Source organism: Bactrocera neohumeralis, chromosome 4 (assembly GCF_024586455.1).
Source record: "Bactrocera neohumeralis isolate Rockhampton chromosome 4, APGP_CSIRO_Bneo_wtdbg2-racon-allhic-juicebox.fasta_v2, whole genome shotgun sequence".
In the NCBI taxonomy this organism is placed as follows: Eukaryota; Metazoa; Arthropoda; class Insecta; order Diptera; family Tephritidae; genus Bactrocera; species Bactrocera neohumeralis.
In genome coordinates this window covers 2,384,383-2,406,122 of record NC_065921.1, presented here as the reverse complement: position 1 = coordinate 2,406,122, position 21,740 = coordinate 2,384,383, and the positions used below count along the sequence as shown (strand labels likewise).

Below are 21,740 nucleotides of genomic sequence, written 5' to 3'. Positions count from 1 at the left end.
TTATTTTTTGCACTCAGTTAGCCTGGACTCCGATGAAAACCGCTTTAATTTTGCAGTTTCGCAATTATATATTAACCTACTTGAACCAACTTGAGTTCTGCTGTATTTAACCTTCAATCAGCTACGCTTCAAAGAGTGGCTTATGAGAGCTACAGTTGGAAGACATTTTCATGTGCCACACACACACATTTTAGTGGTCTAAATTAGCGGCTAACCGGGTACTAGTTTCTTTGAAATATTCTAACTTTTATTATCGTTTGCATTAACAAACTTACTTTGTGACTTTATTATTCAAGAATTACAAAATATCACCACTTAGTACCTGTGTAAGTATAGAAGGGAATTTCGTAAGAGGCACACTTTCTTACCTCCATTACGAAGAAGGCGTAATGATGAATATACCATTTAAATATTTTGCTTCGCTCGAACCTCTTTCCACTCAGTCACTAAATTTATTTTGTTTTGCTTTCTTTTAGAATGTCGGCAAGACGTGTACGCAGGTCCATCCATTTCACAAATATCTCCAAAATCTAGCAGTCATGTATTGTCTGGGGCCCCGCTGCTTTTGCACACCTCCCCGAAATTAGTGCTCGAGAGTACGATTGCCGATACAAATAATATTGCTGCGGGTTTACTTACGACGCACGACGACATTGAACGTGATGACAATGAAACACGTCAGCACATACGCATGGAACGTTCTGCACAACCAATATTGAACGAAAACTATCCGAAATCTGGACCTAATGATGTTCATTTTCCCAGCGATACGGAGAAAGAAGCTGGCGCTGGCCATTATTTCCAATACAACATTAAGCCGACAAGTACCCTCAATGATGGCAGCTCAGAAGCGCCGGAGCGGACACAAAGGGCTCGTGTTGGCAAAACATTGAAGCCTTCTTTTAGTGGCATTGCGTCTACGCCTTTGCCAGCCACCACTTCAGTATCGGAGTCTTTTTTAGCGAAAGGGGGCCTGCGACCGCTTACGTCGGGGTCCCCGATCAACCCGAGCCGCAGTACTGCTATCTCGACAGCGGCCACTGCCACGGCCTTGCCGCATAATCCACGGCAAAACTCTAATCCGGATATACAGGATATAATAACTGGTATTGTGAAGCTCCTGAATGGCAATGTTAACGTTCATGCTAATACACAAGGACTTCGGCGTCCATCTGCTAGTCGTATTAATAATCGTGGGCCACCACGTATATCTGATGTGCAGACATTACCGATAGATTATGATACGCAAAAGAAACCATTGGGCTCATCTATTCGTCCGCCGCCATATACAGGGCCATTCGATCGTCCGGAGCGTCCATTTATTACAGGTGTACCGATTCCAGAGCAAATCGTCCCGTTGAGGCCGGGATTTATTAGTCAACGTCCACCATGGCATCGACAGAAACCACGACCTCCAATTACTACTGCTATTGGAGGTAGACGTCCGATACCACAATATAAACCAATGCCGAATTCCCAGTTATCGCCTCCTGCCGCTGAGGAGTCTGCTGCCCCTGTGAAAGACACGCCTGAGATGTCATCACCACAGCACTCAGGAGAAATGGAAATTTCCGTTCCTCCGGACTATAACGATGCAAACGGTGATGTGCCTAAACCAACTGACGCCACTTATGATTCAGAATTCTCTAATGAGGACACAAATTCGCAATATATTGAAGTCTCTGATCAGGACTCCAATGAAACAGCTGATCAAGCTCCTATGGGGGTTGACAAAGACGAATTAGAAGAGGAAGATACAGCGCCAATCCAAGCCTCCCCACCGCCTGCGAAGAAAGATGAGCAAAACAGTAAGAAGAAACCCAGTAAACATAAAGGTGTCGACAAGAAGAAGCACACTCAAGAAGATTATGCAGCAATAATAGAAACCAGCTCCACTGCCCACACTGAGATGCAAATATCTTCAACATATGCACCAATGCCAATGGAGATTAGTGAAGGTGCCACTATTGACCCATCTACAGAAGAGGTTATTTTCATGACGCCTAGTAAGACACCAACACTGGAGATCAGCTCTCAATTGGATGACACAAGTTCATCTACTGAAATAATAACTCAAAGCTCCATTATCACGACAGCCTTACCAAATACAACTAAGAACCCGGTTGTGCTAAGCCCATCTATCAGTACTGAACTGTTGGCGACCATTCCACCTGCTTCAACTAATACCACACCCAAACCACTTTCCACCACTACTACTGCCAGACTATCAACTACCACATCTTCTACTACCACTACCTTCACCTCTGTCGCCCCGCCCGTGACGACCCCTGCTAACACCCTCCCCATGCCAGTGCCCCAACCTCCATCTGATTTTCAACCACGACCAGGATTAGTTCTTGATGATCCAGAATTCAAACCAGGTGGACGACCGCGGCCACCCAGACCAATTCAATCACGTCCCGTTGATGTGCAACAACAACCATCATACAATATTCAACCCACACGACAGCACTTGCCTCCTGGCTATGGGGAAATATTTGACGTAACTCTATCGGCCATACAAGGTCCTGGGTCCGCAGGCGGTTCGCAACAGACGATTAATATTAAACCATATGGCACTTACGGCAACAGTGGGGGACAACAAGGGGATATAATACTATCTGCCGCAGGTGATGATGGTTTTGTTTCAATCGATGGTAAGCGCACTTACATCAATCTCTTTGGTGATCCAACAGATCCACCCGCAGGAGTACCCACTACACCGGCGACGGCAGTACCACAAATACCTGGAAGCGGTGTCACTGTAGGAAGTGGTGTTGGCAATGGTAATGGTATTGATAGCAGCAGCGCAAATGGTGGATCCAGTGCAGGTAATGCAGTTACTCAGAACAACTTACCCAGTCTAGGATCAGGATATGGTATCCCCGAAACAGAGGTTGTAGATTTGGAGCCCACCAAGCCCAATAACGTAAAACCACAATCGTCTACAACTAATTCTGGACCAACGAGACCTCACTATCGTTCGCGACCAACACAACCACCTGTGCGCATCGACACTTGTATTGTAGGCGATGACTCGACCTGCGATCAAGCACAACATGAACGTTGCAAGACCGAGAATGGTGTATCCAGCTGTCATTGTAGACCCGGTAAGTAAGAATATAAAATATGTTTAGGACTCGCTCTATAATTATTTCCTTTGTAGGATATTCGCGTCGCAAGCATCGAGAACCCTGCAGAAAGGTTATATCTTTTTATTTGGGCATGCGTGTGGATCGTATTTACGAGCATCGTATTGTGTGGGACAATAAACTTTTGGACAAACATAGCGAACCCTATGGACAATTGAGCTACGAGTCGATTCGAGCAGTAATATACAAGACAAACCCAAATGAATCCCCCACAACATGCAAAGCATAATATTTGATCTTTTGCTTTCAGATCGATTCGGCAATGTCGATGACGCCCTATTCGGATGAATTCATGGATGCACGAGTTAACAATATTTACCGTGGTGATCCAAATCTGGGTGGCAGCGGTGTTTTTGTGAACATGACCATCAAAGTGAGTACAAATAAATAGGCATTGTCATGGTTCCAGATCTAACAGTAATTTAAAAATTTTCATTAGCTTGACGAAAGTGTGGAAACTTTGCGGCCAAATCTGCGCGCTGATGTTCAAAAACATTTGTTGGGCGTGCTCCACCGACGCAATAATAATATTGGTAACTCTGTTCTATACGTGTCTTCGCCGGAGGGCTCCATAACTGCCTTACACGATCTGGATGAATGTCAGTCTCGCGAGTTAAATGATTGTCATGCGAGTGCGTCATGTTCTAATTCATGGGGAAGTTTCCGTTGTGCTTGCGAAGTAGGACTCCGTGATCCATGGGCCGATCAACCACAGCGCGCTGGTCGCGACTGTCAATCTTGTCCGGACTCATACTGTAACAATCGTGGAACTTGCAGTTACAATGAAGAAGGAAATCAAGTTTGCGCTTGCGATTCCAGTCATTATGGCGGGCAATGTGAGATAGATGGGGAAGTTTTGGGTGTGGCCATTGGAGCTTCCTTGGCAGCAGTTGTTATTATTGTGTTGACATTGGTTTGTCTAATAATGTGGTCCCGTCGTTGGCAACGTGAGCAGAAGAACGCTATTGGTTCGCCAGTCTTTGGCTACATGAATACGGCGCCAATGAAATCCGCTGGTCTGCCGGGACAACCGGGCTATCAAGTGACATTGGAGGATCGTATGCGTTGGGCGCAGATCGCTGATGTAATGGCACAGACAAACCATTACGGGGTAAGTCCGATTGTGAGTATATCGAAGAGAAATACAGAGGCTAGCTGCGGCTTTAAGAGCTCTGTAATATCATGTGTTGTACGATTGTTCTAAACTTTTTGTCTAAACTCCCAATATTCTTTTCAGGCTGAACCAGTCGGACCCACACGTCCATCGTCGGCAATGTTCGCTTATCCGAATCTACAAACTATGGGTATGGGCACTATGGCAGGCATGTCGATGCAAGGCACCATGCAGATGCATCAGGCAGGCAGTATGGCACCGCCAGTTCCTCTGCCACGGTATGAGTGTGTATACCCCTCAGACAATTCCTCAAATACGAATAAAAAGTTGTTCCACATCAAACCAATCTGCTTCCTCTTATAACTATTGCCTTTTTTTCCAGAAGACTGGGGCTGAGTGCACGATCGAATGGCATGCGAACCTTGGAGAATTCCAGCTCAAGTGAGGAAGAGGACCGAGCTGATTTGCTCGGCCGTAATTTTCAAGTACCGCGACCAAAGAGTAGAAGTAATGGAAGCATAGCGGTAAGTTTTTAGAAGAAAGAAAAATAATTTAAAAATATGGTTGTTCTTCGGTATATTTTTAACGTCTCAACTAATGGAGACATCAGGAACGAGGTCAGAAAGGAACGAGGTTGAAAAAGTGTCGTCTTCGTAATCTGTGTTGGCATGCCCAGAATAGAAATCGAATAGGCTTTAAGTGGATTCCTTCTGTCGATATAATGTGTTATTACCATCAACCTACCAAGTCGCGAATACCGTTACGTGTCATTCCTTGAATCCGTTTTCTTTAATACAATACCTCAATTAACAGTAATTCACATCTGACCACAAATCTTCCTTATGCTTCGATACTTTTCACAGAATCAGTCGGGCATCTACTATGACGTAGATTACGAGCCATCAGGCAATGGCATCGGTAACACGAGTGTGGATCATTTGTACGGTTCGCAAAATCAGTCATCCTCTCACTCACACACGCACTCACACTCACACAGTGGCAACAATCACATACCGGGACCACAAGGCATACCAATGAGCACTTACACATCCGGACGGGCCCCAAGTAGTTACTATATGAAATAATTCCGTTATCTACTACTACTAGTATGTATGTATAATGTTAGTACGTATGAATATGCCTGCTTGCAGTAAAGCATTCGTAAGTCGACGCGGACGCATTAGTTGAACTTCGGATTTTCAAAATCGAGGTTCACTTCAATTCTTGTAATATGCCTTAAGAGCTAGTCGTTAAGAGAATATGTAGCTGTAAATATGAATTTATGAAATAAAACGATACTATTAATTTATTGTATTTAAAATCATACCTAGTAAGTCAAAGTAACTGTTAGTTAAGCTAAGTCTATTTATCGCTCCCATACTAACTTCGTCTAACTTCGGCTCAAGAACGCTTGTGTCTATGTATGTTTAAGTATCGCAACGCAGTATCTTGAAGAATGCAATATTTTTTAATAACTTTTGAATTTGTTTATAAAATACCAACACAGTTGTTTTAAATATAAGTAAATGTAAAAACTCAGTGTACATACGTATATATTTTAAACAAATGTAATAAATTTAATAGAGACCAAAAATATGCGACAATAACTTTCATTTCAACATATGTACATATGTAGATACTGACCACCTGCCGATCATCGACTGGGCCGTAGAGAGAAAACCGAGGCCCGGAATGATTGTAATGAGTTGTTGGGCGCTCCTTTGCTACTCGCTTACCAGGCTTGGGGGTGGTGAGATAAATGAGTTATTCTAATTAGTTGGTATAACGCGGGGTACAATGCGGAGGATGTGTTGCATTTTTTTGGCAGGTTGACAGCATCAACTGAAGTTAGTTGCAATTCGCAATGTCAGAAACGAGTTTATTCGTTTTAAAGTTGAATAGTTTTAATTTCAAATCAACTGAGTCGATTTGTAAGCAACATTAGGGCCAGGGATAAAAAAAACAACAATTCCATTTAATGCAATGTCTTACCAAATTTATTGAATTCATTTTTATGGACAAAGAAGTAATAAAATACTCTCTGTGAGCAATCAAGCCATGTAAATTATAAATATTATTCTCGTTAATGGTTAAAGGGGGGTGTGTAAAATATGCTACGGGCCAATATTTAATTAAATCAAATACTTTATGTAACCAACACACTAAAATAAATTAATTAGTTATAAAATTAAGAATATCAAGAGAAAGCAACCATTTGAGTTGAACAAGCCTTCAGATAAAAGCGTAATTGAAATGAGGTTACAGTCAAATAATGCTTACAAGTAACACTTTGAGATAAGCAACTGAGTGTAACACTTGTCCAGGATGTATGTTACACATTCCTATGCGTATGTAAAAACAGAAAATGCTTGATTGCATGGTGATGCAGGATTATCTCGTTATACTTGGCATCATCTATTTCTTCTTTTTGTTTTTACCCTGAGCAGCAGGTTGGGGTGCGCCGGTGAGTGTGGCAAGATCCTTTTTCAGTTGCAGCAGTATGTCTACTTCCGGTTTCCAGACGCTGGCGTCACCGCTTGCTTTCAATTGGCGCACCTTTTCGCCCTGTATGTACCAGAAAGTGTGTTATAATTTACATAAACTACTTAAAAGCATAGCGTTTTTCCCACCTGTTGTGTAATACGTTGTTCCAGCTCCTTGACTTTTTCGTCGCTGGCCACTGGTGTCGCCACAGCTGCAGGTGCAGTTGGTGGAGCTGCTTGAGCGGCAGTCAGTTGCTTTTTGAGATCCAATAAAACATTTACTTCGGGTTGCCAAACAGCTTTGTCTTTCGTTGACGCCTTTAGCTGACGCACTTTTTCGCCTTGCAAACGAACGGCTTCCTCCAACTGAGCCACTGACTGTGCGCCGTTAGGAAGTGCTGAAGGCTTGGCAGTCGCCGAATTTGTATTGGTTGTTGTCGATGATGGCTGACTGCCGTTGCTTTGATCCTGTACACCGCCAAACTTCTTTTTCAGATCTTCAATAAAGCTCTGCTCCAATTTAGTGAATAAGGGTGCTGGTTTTCCAATGTTGTGACCGGTGGGCAGAAGAATGTTGATAAATGGTTTTCTACAAAGGTTTAATTCAAGATTGAAGTAAAATTTTAAATGATATGTATATCTTGGGTGCTTACTCTGGATTTAGTGGGGTGGGTTTAGCGTTCAACTGAGAGAAAAGTGTACGCGCAATTGTTGGCATGTATGGTAACATAAGATTAGCCAGGAGCGCAGCGATGTTCGCACAAATACCAATGATGGTGGCTGCGCGTGCTTTCTGCTCATCGGTGCCCTTTAGTAGCACCCATGGTTGCTGAGACTGCATGTAACCATTGCCGTGACGAGAGATCGAAAGCAAATGCCGTATGCCGTCTCGCAATTTAGCCTTTTCAAGTGAGTGGATATAACCTCGCACTTCGCGGTTGATGAGTGCCAACAGTATGAGCTCATCCTTTGTTAGTGTCATAGTCGGCACGACGCAGTTAAAGTTCTTTTCGCAGAAGACTAAGGCACGATTCACGAAATTACCCAAATTGTTTAACAAATCAGAGTTATTACGCGCAGCCAAGTCATTCCAACTGAAACTGGAGTCTTGACCTTCAGGCCGTGCGGAGGCAAGATAGAAACGCCATATATCAGCAGAAATACCAGTTTGCTAATTAAAAAACAAAATGTTTATATATCAGAACATAATTACTTTTGACTCTTACCTGAGCGTCGTTGCCAAAAACACCAATACCACGGCTTTTACTGAATTTACCATCTTCGTAGTTCAAATACTCTGTCGCCATAATATTAGTTGTCATAGTGTGACCCTTGTTGGTCGCCAATAGTGAAGATGGGAACACAACAGAGTGGAAGGGAACATTGTCCTTGGCCATGAACTGGAAAAGCTCTACTTTTACATCCTTTGATGGTATCCACCACTGTTTGTATTCGCTGGTGTAATGCTTCGTCATTGAAATATAACCGTATGGAGCATCGAACCACACATAAAATACTTTCTTTTCGAAACCAGCAAGTGGCACGGGTATACCCCACTTAAGATCACGTGTAATACAGCGGGGTTTGAGACCTTCTCGTAGCCAAGATCGAGTAATTACGCGTGCATTATTTGTCCAGCCCATTTCGGAGCCCTCCAACCACACACGCAGTTGTGGTTCAATTTTTGGCAAGTCGAGGAAGAGTTGGTCAGAGGACCGTATTACAGGAGCGCTATTACAAATTTTGCAACGAGGCCGAATTAGTTCGGTGGCATTTACTAGCTTGCCACACTTATCGCATTGATCTCCACGTGCGTCTTCATATCCACAGCCAGGATGAGGACATGTGCCCTCTACAAATCTACATCATAAAAAATTTCAATTAGTTTTCAAGGTTTCAATAGCAATTTAAATACGTACCGATCGGCCAGAAATCTATCACATTTCACACAAAGTAGCTGATCCACGCTCTCGGTGAATATATAGCCGTTGTTGTAAACGTCTTGAAATGCTTCTTGCACAATTCTGAAACATTCACATTTAATCAATACCTTTTTCAAATATCAATAGTCTTACTCAGTTTGCTGCTGCGACGACGTGCGACCAAAGAAATCAAAACCAATGCCAAACCAGCGATAAATAGAATTATGCAGATCAAAGTATTTGTCACATATTTGCTTTGGGGTCAGGTTCTCAGCTAATGCCTTGTTTTCTGTTGCCGTGCCATACTCGTCTGTACCACAGATATATAGAGTGTTGTAACCAGCTGCGCGGGAATATCTACAAAGAATAACCAAAAAAGCATGTTATATTCATTTGCTTAAACACAAATACTGTGCCACAAACCGAGCAAAAATATCTGCAGACAACACACAGCCTATGATGTTTCCCAAATGTGGTACATTATTCACGTAAGGTAAGGCAGATGTTATTAAAACGTTACGTTCTCCTGCTTTGGGCAAAACGGTTCGAGGTTCAACGCGTTGTGGCGAAGACACGTGCACAAAACTGTTTTGAGCGTTTGCCAACTCGTCTTCCGTGACAGTGTCTGCCAAATTTCCAGTTGTATCGGCTAGTAAATTCTCCGACTCAGATGCTGTATGCACGCGGACGGGAACATGGTTTAGACCACCATAACGGTTTGAATTTTGCAAAGATGTGAAAGTTAAGCCAGCTAATGGAGTTTCTGCTAGCACCGCTTGAACTTCAGATAGAGCAGTCATTTTTCGATACCATGCTTTAAGATGCTCTATATTCTGAGCACCTTTCAATGTGCCATCGGGTGCCAACAAGGACCATACAGCGATATCTGCTGCACTTACTTTATCTCCTGTTAAAAAGGCTGTGTCTGCCAACCGATCATCTAATTTTCTGACTAGTAAATTTAGAACAGGTAATGCGTCAGGATTAGCACGATGACCGACGGATAAATGTTGGGACAGGGCGGGTGCCAATTTTACCGTTGACCATTCTAACCACTGTAATATAAATTATAGTACATTTTTAACAAAAGCATTGTAAATTTGCTTTGCTTTCTAATTTATACTAACCTCATCGCGAAGGGCACCTTCATCCGGAAATAGATATCTGGCAACTGCATCCGTCGAAAACAATTTCAAACCACTTTCTAGTTCCAATATTGGCAAGACTAAAAAATCTTTGCTGCCAGGGTCTGGAAATAACATTTGCTTATTGCATCAGATTGCATTACAATAGCGTTATTCAAATTCTTGGAAATTTACTAATATGTGACGAATCTTTCTTACGTGCCATTTAAAGAATATAAGTTTTGATTGTCAACGGCTCACTCTTACCATTTAACGTGACTTTAATGACTTCCACTGGTTTATTGGCGAACTTCGCCAACAATTGTAATTTTAATCCAAACGGATTTCCTTCGTTGGTATAAATTTTCATATTTGGTATTTTATCCACACCAATTTCTAATATCTAAAATCGCACAAACACGCGATAGTTATTCGATGACAGATACCAATTGAATTGGATTCAATCAGTTGCCACGACTTTTAAGTAAATACAGCAGTGTTGCATTGTTTAGTACAAAAAAGGTACTCGAGGTATTTGGTAGCATTTCGAATATAAGGTAAAGAAGTTCGTTCCAATGTTAATACATCTTAGCGAATAAAACTTTCAATTTGAACTAACACTTTCCGCATTTACCATGATTGATAAAAGCATGTTTTTCTCATGAATTTTTTGCTTACATTTTAATGATTTTGAAGTGTTCATATAAAATTCATTTTCATTATATCAATACAATGTTACACAATTTTATCATGACATTTACCGAATAGTACACAAACGAAATGGAAATTCAAATAAAAGAATTCATTCATTGATGTTGGTAGAAATATAATCAGTTAGGAATGTTACTTTGAAGGTTAATGGTACTAAGTACCTCAATAAAGAATGATTAAATATACTCCTTTCTCTACATCATGTTGACAACATGAGCATGTCCACTGTGGCTAAACAGCTGATCGGTATCATTGTGAATTCTCTTTATTTTGACATTTATTATTCATTTCCATACGGTATTGATAAACAAAATATAGTTGTTTGATAAAATAATTTTGTAAAATATACTTAAACTTATTGAAGTAAACAAAGTAAAATGGGTGAGCGTAAAGGGCAAAATAAATACTATCCCCCTGATTATGATCCGAAGAAGGGCGGACTTAATAAATTCCGTGGTACGCATGCACTACGTGAGCGGGCCCGGAAAATTCATCTGGGCATAATCATTATACGTTTTGAAATGCCCTACAATATCTGGTGCGATGGATGTAAGAATCATATAGGAATGGGTGTTCGTTATAATGCGGAAAAGACAAAAGTGGGCATGTACTATTCAACTCCTATTTACAAATTTCGAATGAAGTGTCACCTATGCGACAATCATTTTGAAATACAAACCGATCCCGGAAATTTGGATTATGTGATTCTATCCGGGGCACGCCGACAAGAGAATCGCTGGGATCCGTTACAAAATGAGCAAGTTGTTCCCGAGACTAAAGAAGTACAGAAACGACTATTCGATGATGCGATGTACAAGTTGGAACATCAAGCCAAAGATGTCAAAGCTGCGGAAGATGCAAAACCGGTCTTGGAACGTTTAGTTGAACGTAATCGAAGCGTTTGGGATGACAGTTACGAAGCGAACTGCCGTTTAAGGGCAGAGTTTAGGGTGAGTGCTTTAGCCATATTTATAAAACTAGTTTAAAAGTATTAATTATAAATCAATTATAGTCTAAAAAGAAGGAACTAAAAGCACAAAAAGAACTTGATGATCAATTACTTGCGAGAAATAGTCTTGATATAGCGCTTTTACCAGAAACTGCACAAGATAAGCAAATGGCTGAGTTGATGATGCTACAAAGCAAATCAGCCCAAGAAAGAGAAGCCGAAAAAAGGCTGGACATATTAATGAAACCTGCCCTCCCAGGTGCTACTAAAACAACATTCGGTGGACTGAAAAGGCAGAAAATACTAAATACGCATCTACAATTTGGAGATTTGGGTATTAAAAAGAAAACCGAACCCTGCACTCTTGCAGAAAAAACAGTTATCACAAGAGAAGAAAGTCACATCCAAAAGGAAGATTGTACGTCATTGGAGGACAAAAGACAAAACGAAAAATTAAAAGAAGAGGAAGTCAAAGTAATAAATTTGCCAAATAGTTTGGCTCTAGTCTGTGATTATAATAGTAGTAGTGAAAATGATAGTAGCAATTAAACACATTACATACAAAGTTTTATTATCGAAATAACATTTGAATACAACCAATAACACAATAAAAATACAATATTTAAAAAACAAATGTTTTACAAAATAAACACACTCATATGATTACAACTTACAACTCTGCTGTTTCGCAGCCAGATTCATTATTTCCATTCCCTGGGGCTTCACCATCGTTAGCATATAGTATAGCCAATGCGCGCTCACGCAACTCGTCGTGATCCGTAAATTCCTTCAAACTGTAAAAAAAAAAAATATTGGATAAGTTTTGAGAAATTTATTGAAATCATGCACTTTGTTTTTAGCTTACACATTTTCCACATCGAGTAGCTTTTTATAATAAAAATTTCTTTCATTTAATATCGCTGCGGTCTACGAGTTACAGAGAAAAATAGAGAAGACAAGATTCGAACAAGAAAAGGTGTCAATCAATATGCACAAACCTGCTCAGCCAGTTTATCCCGAGTCTCTTGTAAATATTTCAAGCTCCTTGGTGAACCATTTTCATCCGCGTTAAGCTGCGTTGAATTCGCTGTTGGTGGTGTCATATCCGAACCTACTCGGTTTAGTACTTTTTTCGTCGTTTTTGTCTTGAGATTAATTTGCTGCTTCTGTGTGTTTGGAAGCTTCACATTTTCTTTACCGGCTGCATGTACATCATAAAACTTCTTGAACCATTGCAGAAATTCAAAGTTATCCTGAAATCGTCCTTTTATCAAACGTTCGATGGGTACGGACTTTTCGTAGTTTATACGTGTGAACGCCATTTGGAAGAGTTTTAAATTATGCAAAAATTCATGTTCCAATTTTGCACCGACTTTTATCTTTTTCATACCGACCGAATTTGGGAATAGCATTTCCATAATTTGGCAATAGGCAACACCTAGTCAGATTTTCAATTTGTAATTTTGTTTGGGTAGGAATACAAATAGCACCAGTACCTGAGCAGAGATCCTCAATTTTGGTATATTCACCTTGGACGGTTGTATTAATCCAACGTAACATTTCGTGGCGCGACAACTTCTCTGAAGAAGCGTGCGTTAGAGCAACGGGAATCTTTGCATCCGGCACGACTTGTGTACTCATTTTTATAATTTATAATTAATAAAATTCTCACTTTTTGTTATATTACTAATAAAGTTAATAACTAAGCCGATTTCCAATGTTTGCTTTTAATAACGGATCAACCAGTATTTTACACAGCTTTGGCGCCTGAACCAGAGAACTTAAAAGAACTTAAGTTCTCTGCCTGAACACCCATAAAAACAAACACAATAAAGTAGCTGGTAAAGAAACTGTGACACGAAATAAGCAACCCACCCTGTAGGAAAAATATAATATTTCATTGGAAACAAAAAAAATTCTGCACCATTTCATTTCAAATTTATAAATCCTCATATGTTCCTAATTATTTATCTTTTGACCTTAGCGTGAAAGATTCTAAAGACTTTTTTATAGATTTTAAAATTTGAACTCGTCCAACATTTTATTAAGTCACAGTAGTGATATGTCACACAAACTTTAGAACAAAATTATTTTAAATTTCAACAAGGTTTTCTTAGAGCTTAAATGCTAAACTTCTCCACCTTCTTGACAAATTCAATAAAGTCTGCATACAACAGTTGGGGCATTTCTAAAGCAACAAAGTGACCGCCATCTTTATAGTATGTGCTGTGAATTAAGTTCCGATATTTATCCTTCAGTTGGTTGTCTTGAAAGTGTATCAAGTCGTGTTTGAAACGTGCACAACCCGTCGGCACATCCGTCGGAACACTATCCATATGCAGTGCGCGTTGCTCAGGAGAATGATGTTCGGCGAAAAGACGTGAAGAGGTCGTTATGGAATCAGTCAAATAATAGATCATTACATTATCCAGGAGCGTATCCAGCTTGAAGCGTTTACGCAGACCACCGTTAGAACTATCCTTATAGTATTTATTCGTCAAAGAAGACCACTTATCCAAAATGTAAGCGGCTAAACCGACGGGATTGTCAGAGAGCACAGCGCCAATTGTATCCGGTTTTGTTGCTTGTAGGTGATAGTATCCAGTTTCTTCAATTAAACGTTTTATTGACTCCCAATGTGGGAACATCTCCTCAAATCCATGGCGGAAGAAAAAGTTTGGTTTTATGGCGTTTAAAATTCCCTTCATAACCGATCTACTCGTAAATACAGTACATAAATTTGAATGATATCCAAGTACATTTTCTGGAAACAGTGTTGCCATATGCGAGCCGATTACCGAACCAAAACCACCGCCTTGTATGAAGAATTTCTTATAACCCAGGCGAAGCATCAAGTTGCGCATAATGACGGCGACTTGCGCTGGTCCCAGACCTTCCCTGGAAGTACCCTATAACCCTCGTCAAGCACATGTTCAGCAATAAACAGTTGTTGCAACTCACCTGCGACCAAGCGAAACCCGGTATACTCGGTACCACCACATCGAATATGTACGGGTTGTTTTTATCCAAATGCGTTTGCTGTAGCTTGTGCATGAGCGGGTAAAATTCCCGTATTGAGCTGGGCCAGCCATGCAGCAAAAGTACAGGGTAATGGTGTTTGCCAACCTTGTTCTCTTCGTAAATCATTAAATGCAAAAAATGCATACGCAGGCTGTAAAGAAATTACTAAGGAAGTTTAAATTTAATTATAAGGAACATTTTTGGGGTTCCATCCAGGAATGACTACTGAGCTTTTATAGGAATCAGTTCAGCTTAGGGAAAATTATATGAGATTCGCGTTGGCCTATGTAAGAAAGTTGCTGTTGGAAAGATTTCATTATACGTTCGAAAATTTGTTGAATTTTTTCGATTCCCCGTCTCCTCTCCTGCCAAAACTTACCCCTGAATTTCGGTTGTAAAGTGGTTGAACTGCCACATGAACACTTCACGTTCTCGCCAACGTGGCATATATTTATCACGCCAATAATCAACGATTTTCAGTAGCTCCTGAGTGTTGAAACCATTTCTAAAATCTGGAGTCATTGACTCAGTCAGACGTAATGTGCGATTCAATCTCTGTCGCAGTTCGTCAATGGTCTGCAATATGAGGTGCGTAAAAGTTATGATTAGACTTTACGTGAATAATTAAAGACAATTAACTGTGTCATACCGAATCCGGGAATATGAGTCTATTACCAACCACCTCCGATGAATTTTTCACATATGCAGCCCAGTCTTCTGGTTCCGCGCCCTCTCCCCACCATTGATGAAGGCTTAGCTTTGGGACCTCTGATTCGAACACCGAGTTGCTTCGTCTGTAAGCGAACATAGCCCCGATAAGGCAAATAATACCGAGAGTCCACTGAAGTTTCTTAAGCCCCAGCATCGTTATTCTTTGAAGTCAAGGGTTATTTCTTAAAAAAGTACTAAATTTATTAACCACACGTCACAACTCTCCATTCAACTGCACTCTTCTCAAGCGTTGGCTGTTAATTGTGGTCTTTGCGTATTGCTAGACGTCCGCTGAGATTGTACCACGCTGCAAGCCAATTAATCTGCCTGCTTTGTTATCAGTTCGCAGTTGGTTCGACGTTTGAGGACGGATACGTTCATATACTACATTATTGGAGCTGTTTGACTGACAGAGTCAAGTGCTTTAAGATATACAAAGATAAGACTACTGAAACTTAAATGTTATTTAGAAGAGTATCGAAGTTCTAGTGAACTGAGAACCAAATCAAAATTTCAAATTACATATTTTATGACGTAAAAACTGGCATATAAGCTGAAGAGATTTCCAATTCACAGATAGGACTGCTTAAAAATAATATAATATAGTACCTTTGTTACCTTTCAAATAAGTAATTATTTTATGTGCGAGAATTCTTAACAATTGTCTTCCTAATTTTCGAGCAAAGCTCTGTTAATTTTTACGTTTTATGTAAAAAACAGTTAAGTTCCAGTATCCATTTCAAGAAGAGAGTTTATCTACGGGCATTTGTTGTTTTCTTTAATCTTATCTAGTTACTATTTCATTTCGGTGGCGTTTAGCTAATTTACAGTTATCTTTTTGAATCTTGATTTTTTATTTACTTTACTTAAAATTCTTTTGGTTTACTTTCTTGCTATTCGTTGATAAATTTCCAATATTCTTGTAGGTGTTATGGGGCGCATGTGTAAATAAAAAAGGTGGTCCGATCGGTTTCGCCACTAACTCGTGAAGTATTAAAGTCTGTTTGTGACTTCTCATAATAATTCAACGGCGTTTAGAGGTGAGACTATTCAGCATTTGATCTCGAAATCACAGATTCAATGCATAAAACAGAATTCGCAAAAATTGGAGAGTGGCGAATCGAATAAATAATCAAATAGAGATACGTAGAATAGAAACACCATTGGCCAAGTGAAACAGTTCGGTCTAATTAAGTTTGCTTTCTTGCAGTAGAATTATTAATACCGAAAAAATCGTTTATTATTGTTTTTATTCTTTAAAACATCGTAAGAATCAAGAACAGCGTTTTATGTATGAAACGGTCCGAAATAAATAAACGAATGGTCAACAAGTTACTACTTCTTCAAAACAAGGAATTGGTAAATTGATTTCGTTTACCCCATGATTTTGTTGATCTTTTGTCAGGCATAAGCTTTTACAACGAGTACTGCTGATGTTTGGTTCGGTTCGAATTTATCTCTTCTGCCTTCCTTCCTTACTTACTCAGAGCTACAATTGCATTGCCAACCTTGGCATTGATACAATTTTACGTCTTTAACCTCATTTGCGTAGTATTTTATTTGCTTACAGAGAATCTCTAGAACATCCACATACAGTATCCAACAATTTGCATATATTTGGCGAAAACCTAATGTACTTAAATTTGGAAATCTATATTTTAAAACCTTTATATTCACATAGACATTGTTGATTGGTTGAACACCGTTATAAAATAGCTTTCTTTCCAATGGTAATGAAGTTCTCGTGGAAGGTTTGCGGTTTCTCCTTAGATGGAAAGGTTCCCTACCTTTGTAAAACGTACTTTTTACTAGGTTTTTATATTTATACTTCAGTTCGACATCCGTAGCTAGTATTATGTCCGAGCCACGGAGTTATGCTACGCGCTCCAAGATAAACTGGAGTCGTTGCGAAGTTATATTTGAATTGGTTATATAATTTATCTTAATAATGTCCCAATAGTGCGTCGATACTGATTTTTTTCATCAGACCGCCATCCCAGACTTCTCTAAACTTCTGTTTGGTCCAAGCGGAGAACTTTCCCAAAATGTAAGCAGCAAAATCGCCAGAGTTGTGTGACAAAACTGCTCCTAAAAGGTATCAGGTTTGTAGATTGTATCCAGTTCAAAATGCTGGAAAAGGCCTTCAGTGAAATTTTTTTGTCGCGAACAAGTGTTTTTGAGTGGTACAAATTATTGAAGGAGGGCCGAGAACGCGTTGCCAACGAATCACGTCTAGGAAGGCCATCAACATCAACTGATGATCAATACGTCAATAAAAAGAGGAATTGCCGCTTGAGAATCGACGATTAACAGTCAGAGATCTTACTGGCGTCATTGAAATATTGGAAAGATCAGTAAAAAAAACTTTGAAAGATCATTTGGGCCTAAGAAATGAAAAAACATGATTGGTTCCAAAATCACTGAATTTTTTCGAAAAACAGCGTTGCGTTAACGTTTGTGAAACAATGTTCTCTGACAACCACTATGTCATGAAACGTTTTATTACTGGCGTTGAGTGTTGGATCTATGATTACGTCCCATAAACAGACGGTCAATCGGGCGAATATCGAGGTTATGTTGACGGTTTTCCTCGATTATCGAGGTGTGGTGCTCTCCGAATTCCTTTCGACCGGCCAAACTGTCAACAAGGATTAATATTTATTCGTAAAAAGATGCCGGAATTATACACGACAACTCTTGGTTTTGCACCACGATAATGCCCCGTCTTATAACGCATTTTCGACTGATTTAGCTCTCTGTGACTTCTGGCTATTCAGCAAACTCAAACGACGCTTCGGGGAAATCGTTTTGTAGCCAATTGAAGACATTAAACTTGAATCGTCACGCATTGCAGGCTATTCCAGAAATTGACTTTAACAACTGTTTTGAAGATTGGAAAAATCGTTGGCACAAGTATACAAGTATTTTGGGGCCAAGGGGGATTACTTTGAGGGGACGACATAGACTTTGAAGAATAAATTAAGAATTTTAAAATTATGAACAACAAATTCGTAATATTTTTTGCTCATAGTAGCATATATTTTTACGTTTTTTTTTAAGTGATTATTCTGAAATTAAATGAATCTATATTCGCATGGAAAATAGCTTGAGAATATTTTAATAGTGGATGTGTTACCGTTAACCATTTTGCTGACTGAAACCAGAGAACGTAAAAGAATATACGTTCTCTGCTATTGACACCCTGTCCGCGAAAGAAAGCTTGAAAGCTTTCATATTAAAATTTGAAAGCCATTGGTTTTTGTAACAATTTTAAAGCTTAAATGAAATATTTTAAAGTTTATCAAGTTGCATGAATATGAATATTATTAAAATTATTTATTATTTGATACAGTTTATAGAATTTCAATACGATAAGTTACTATCACTACGACTAATATGCCGGTATATACGAGTATTCAGTATATCGTCACCTGAAATGCAAAATAACGTAACAAAATTTTGGGAAATTTCCAGTGCCAAGAATGAAACACGAAATAAAATGGAACATGAGTGAAACAAAATTTTAATATTGGTTAAAACTGGTTTATATCTGACCGCAGAACGTGAAAATGTTGAACATATGTAATATTATGTATGTAATTTGAAGTAGTGAAGCGTAATCAATAAGACACTCAATTTCGAATTTTTTGATGATACGTTATTTTGCATTTCAGGTGACGATATATAGAATTATATACGTAAATGGGCAAACCAAGTTAGTTTGGTGACATATTTTTTGCGTTCTGCCAACGTACTCTGAGAAGTTTCGCACGTGTTCGGTGTACAAATTCGTGGGCGGATTTAGGGGTCACTTGCACATTTATTTACAAGCTCACAGGACGACATTGTGCGTAATTTAAACTTCGACATTTATGTTGACTCCCTCACAACATGGGTTGGGGTCTCGTATGTCTTGTTTTACAAGTCAGTGTCAAAAAGACAAAAAATTCAAAACTCCAGAAATCGTTAACGGAAATTTCTAAATGAAAGAAACTTGGAGATCGCGTCTACTCCAGGTTTGAAGACAGAGAAAAGGCACGTTAAAAAGTTGGTCATTCTGCCATTGTGTATTTGCTTTAGTAGAGTATTCAAGGAGCTGCCTCTATTCCGCTATATCTGAATTTGGTATCCCCGCAAAATGAATATGACCGAAGTTGATCAATACCAAAAGTTTAGGCAGGATTGGGAAAGATCTCTCGAGTCATTCGATACCAAACGATGTTTCAGACAAGGCGACTCCCTAACGTGCGGAAAATAGTTCGAGCTGAATAGAGAAGGAAGGAAGATCTTCTACAAAAGTGACAACTGCTGGCGTACGCCGATGACATCGATATCATTAGCCATAACAAACGCACCGTTAGTTCTGCCTTCACCAGGATATACAACGAAGCGGTGCAAATGGTTCTGATAGTGAACAAGGGCAAGACGAAATATCTCCTGTCATCAAACAAGTAATCGTCGCACTTCCGACTTGGCTCCCAAGCTGAACGAGATACATATACGATGACATTGACCTAGTTCGGCGAACTAAGAGATAGCGGCTACGCTGGCTAGGTTATGTCGCCTGCAACGCAAAGGACCATAAATCTTCCGCAGAACCTTTATATCGAAATCTCATGACGTCGACTTATCAGATTTTGTCATTATTGAAAAAAGCCTGGAATGATTTTTGTCCCGAGACACCACCACACACTTATTTCTTCTATTCTAGAGAGCTCAACTGTAGATTTATTTTACGCTTAAGTAATATTTCGCCAACACCGTCGATATTAATTTTCCTAATTCACCACATTTTAAATAAACGCCCCTGGCGGTAATTACAAGTAACGGTAAATGCCCACTGCCCATTTGCTTAAGTAGGCTTTTGTTCTTTAGAAAGTAAACATTGTCTTATTGACTTTTCACAGCATCAAGCGTCAGTATCAATGCACATTGGGATGTGTATGTGTGTGTTTGTGTGTGTGCGCGCAAGGTATTATATAAATATTTGCTTACCATTTAGCTATGACTTGCAGCATTAGCTTGTCTTCCTCTGCTTTATATTTAAGTGTTTTATTGGCCAAAACACTCCAACATCATTTCAATTCATTTTCAGCTTCATTTGCTAAGTAAATACACCACTAACGGCACTCGGCCAGCCACTCGCCAAAATCAAGGACGCACTCACACAAACACGCATACACACATACATATGTATATATATAATATACACGTATTTAAATAAGCCTCCATTGACTTATGTGTGCGGCATCCACCGCGAGCCACAGCAGCCGAGGCCAGTCTATCAGCAGCAAAAGTTCGAATTCGCCACAGTGTGGATGAGTTCATTGCTTTGGCTTCTAGATTTCATTTGAATGTTGCCATAGAGCAATAGAATTTTAGTGGCGAAACAGTGAATAAATTTTACTGGGTTCTATTGGCAGATATGGAGCTGCTTAGGCAGGGAAGACTGCGTTACAGATTGGCATGCCGTTAGTTACAATGGTGTCTATGCAAGTATGTGCATATGTAAACTTGGTATAACTGTAAATTTGCTTTCCGTGTACTCAGCTTAGTGTACTTATGCATATGATGTGCAATAAAGATTGAACAGTCAATATTACCTTCGTGTTTATTTTGCTTTTCACTTCCAATAATATTACCTTAATAACGGCAAATACATAACTACCGAAGTACATACCAAACATACCGTATATATGCAAGTATATCATCTACTTATGTATATACTATATAATTAAGCGAAAATGGGTATAAAGTCGATTAAAGACATTAAGTACATTTATAGGATTCTTCAACTGGCGAATTGTACAAATCAAGAAAGTGGTATAAAGCTGGTCTCGAGTTAAAACTTGACAATGATTAGGATAAATTCATACCTACATACATATATGGGTGTCGTGGCACCCTAATGTATGAGCTAGCTATCGCTACATACAAACTTGTATTGAGAGCTTTCATGAATTAATTTGTTCGAATCAAAGTTATCATCATTGTTATTTGCGGAATATTGATTTATATTACAAATACCGAGCCATAAACTGATACCGTTAATGGATTAGACTAAATAATCTAATCAGGGCATTGAAAATTCCCACAATAAAGCAATAGCATCCGATTTAAAAATAAAGTTATTGTTAATGCGAGTATTATATGGTGATTGGCAGGTGTAATCCGACAATTTGGTAAATACCGAGTTAGCGCGTCAAAACCGAACCGAATTTATGTCTGATAATTAATACAGGAAGAGATAAGTAATTGCTATTCATATCAGCTTATAAATTTATTTATGCAAGATTTGTATGTAAGTATTTATCTGGCGCTGCAGCGTCAACAATGTTTATGTGTATAACTTAAGCGTTCACTTGGTCAATCAAATTTTACCTTAACAAAATACATATGTATGGTAAGCCACACGAATTCAATAATTTCTCTGGCTACGCAGCATAATCTTCAATATTAAGCACTTCGATGCTCCAGCTTGCTGTGCTCGAAAGAGAAGAGGCATTTCACCTTTCAATTTGTGAAGCACTATTTCAAGGAAATTTCTTTGACG

General features: G+C 39.4%; 5 protein-coding genes across 11 annotated transcripts in view; 2 read left to right on the top strand and 3 right to left on the bottom strand.

Moving 5' to 3' along the window:
- LOC126756346 (mucin-17) overlaps positions 1-5,805 on the top strand; it is a 36,513-nt gene extending 30,708 nt beyond the window's left edge. Inside the window, exons 4-11 of one of the 7 annotated variants that reach the window (XM_050469336.1) lie at positions 477-2,630; positions 2,697-3,110; positions 3,167-3,330; positions 3,403-3,525; positions 3,592-4,275; positions 4,390-4,592; positions 4,649-4,790; positions 5,130-5,805. In XM_050469336.1, the coding sequence (XP_050325293.1) occupies positions 477-2,630; positions 2,697-3,110; positions 3,167-3,330; positions 3,403-3,525; positions 3,592-4,275; positions 4,390-4,592; positions 4,649-4,790; positions 5,130-5,351 (4,106 nt within the window). In that variant the 3' untranslated portion in view covers positions 5,352-5,805. Of the gene's footprint in view, positions 1-476; positions 3,111-3,166; positions 3,331-3,402; positions 3,526-3,591; positions 4,276-4,389; positions 4,593-4,648; positions 4,791-5,129 lie in introns of all 7 variants that reach the window. The other 6 variants (XM_050469337.1, XM_050469330.1, XM_050469331.1 and 3 more) reach the window with 6 other exon arrangements.
- Positions 5,806-6,240: 435 nt separating this feature from the next.
- Positions 6,241-10,252, bottom strand: LOC126756347 (methionine--tRNA ligase, cytoplasmic). Its single transcript, XM_050469338.1, has 9 exons — positions 10,063-10,252; positions 9,799-9,920; positions 9,095-9,726; positions 8,825-9,028; positions 8,669-8,773; positions 7,976-8,609; positions 7,403-7,920; positions 6,897-7,338; positions 6,241-6,831 (listed from the first exon to the last, which is right to left on the bottom strand). Exons 1-9 carry the CDS (start codon positions 10,163-10,165, stop codon positions 6,682-6,684), a joined length of 2,910 nt encoding a protein of 969 aa, XP_050325295.1. The 5' UTR covers positions 10,166-10,252; the 3' UTR covers positions 6,241-6,681.
- A 546-nt stretch (positions 10,253-10,798) lies between these two features.
- LOC126756355 (coiled-coil domain-containing protein 130 homolog) lies at positions 10,799-12,124 on the top strand. The gene is made up of 2 exons (XM_050469355.1): positions 10,799-11,456; positions 11,519-12,124. Exons 1-2 carry the CDS (start codon positions 10,884-10,886, stop codon positions 12,002-12,004), a joined length of 1,059 nt encoding a protein of 352 aa, XP_050325312.1. The 5' UTR covers positions 10,799-10,883; the 3' UTR covers positions 12,005-12,124.
- On the bottom strand, positions 12,007-13,204 carry LOC126756357 (microtubule-associated protein RP/EB family member 2). Its single transcript, XM_050469362.1, has 4 exons — positions 12,952-13,204; positions 12,454-12,893; positions 12,321-12,382; positions 12,007-12,249 (listed from the first exon to the last, which is right to left on the bottom strand). Exons 1-4 carry the CDS (start codon positions 13,094-13,096, stop codon positions 12,126-12,128), a joined length of 771 nt encoding a protein of 256 aa, XP_050325319.1. The 5' UTR covers positions 13,097-13,204; the 3' UTR covers positions 12,007-12,125.
- A 256-nt stretch (positions 13,205-13,460) lies between these two features.
- On the bottom strand, positions 13,461-15,604 carry LOC126756349 (juvenile hormone epoxide hydrolase 2). The gene is made up of 4 exons (XM_050469349.1): positions 15,126-15,604; positions 14,856-15,052; positions 14,417-14,627; positions 13,461-14,364 (listed from the first exon to the last, which is right to left on the bottom strand). The coding sequence occupies exons 1-4, from the start codon at positions 15,339-15,341 to the stop codon at positions 13,576-13,578; spliced, it is 1,413 nt and encodes a 470-aa protein (XP_050325306.1). The 5' UTR covers positions 15,342-15,604; the 3' UTR covers positions 13,461-13,575.
- Between the last annotated feature and the right edge of the window lie 6,136 nt (positions 15,605-21,740).

Excerpts from the sequence above, each read along its gene's own strand:
- LOC126756347 (XM_050469338.1), bottom strand. The coding sequence starts at position 10,165 with ATGAAAATTTATACCAACGAAGGAAATCCGTTTGGATTAAAATTACAA. Across the intron at positions 9,029-9,094 it reads TCTGCAGATATTTTTGCTCG|ATATTCCCGCGCAGCTGGTT; the intron begins GTTTGTGGCACA and ends TATTCTTTGTAG. Across the intron at positions 6,832-6,896 it reads AACAACGTATTACACAACAG|GGCGAAAAGGTGCGCCAATT; the intron begins GTGGGAAAAACG and ends TGGTACATACAG.
- LOC126756355 (XM_050469355.1), top strand. The coding sequence starts at position 10,884 with ATGGGTGAGCGTAAAGGGCAAAATAAATACTATCCCCCTGATTATGAT. Across the intron at positions 11,457-11,518 it reads GTTTAAGGGCAGAGTTTAGG|TCTAAAAAGAAGGAACTAAA; the intron begins GTGAGTGCTTTA and ends AATCAATTATAG.
- LOC126756357 (XM_050469362.1), bottom strand. The coding sequence starts at position 13,096 with ATGAGTACACAAGTCGTGCCGGATGCAAAGATTCCCGTTGCTCTAACG. Across the intron at positions 12,894-12,951 it reads AATTGAGGATCTCTGCTCAG|GTGTTGCCTATTGCCAAATT; the intron begins GTACTGGTGCTA and ends AAATCTGACTAG. Across the intron at positions 12,250-12,320 it reads CTACTCGATGTGGAAAATGT|TTTGAAGGAATTTACGGATC; the intron begins GTAAGCTAAAAA and ends TTTTTTTTACAG.
- LOC126756349 (XM_050469349.1), bottom strand. The coding sequence starts at position 15,341 with ATGCTGGGGCTTAAGAAACTTCAGTGGACTCTCGGTATTATTTGCCTT. Across the intron at positions 15,053-15,125 it reads GACTCATATTCCCGGATTCG|ACCATTGACGAACTGCGACA; the intron begins GTATGACACAGT and ends CTCATATTGCAG. Across the intron at positions 14,365-14,416 it reads CGGGTTTCGCTTGGTCGCAG|GGTACTTCCAGGGAAGGTCT; the intron begins GTGAGTTGCAAC and ends CGAGGGTTATAG.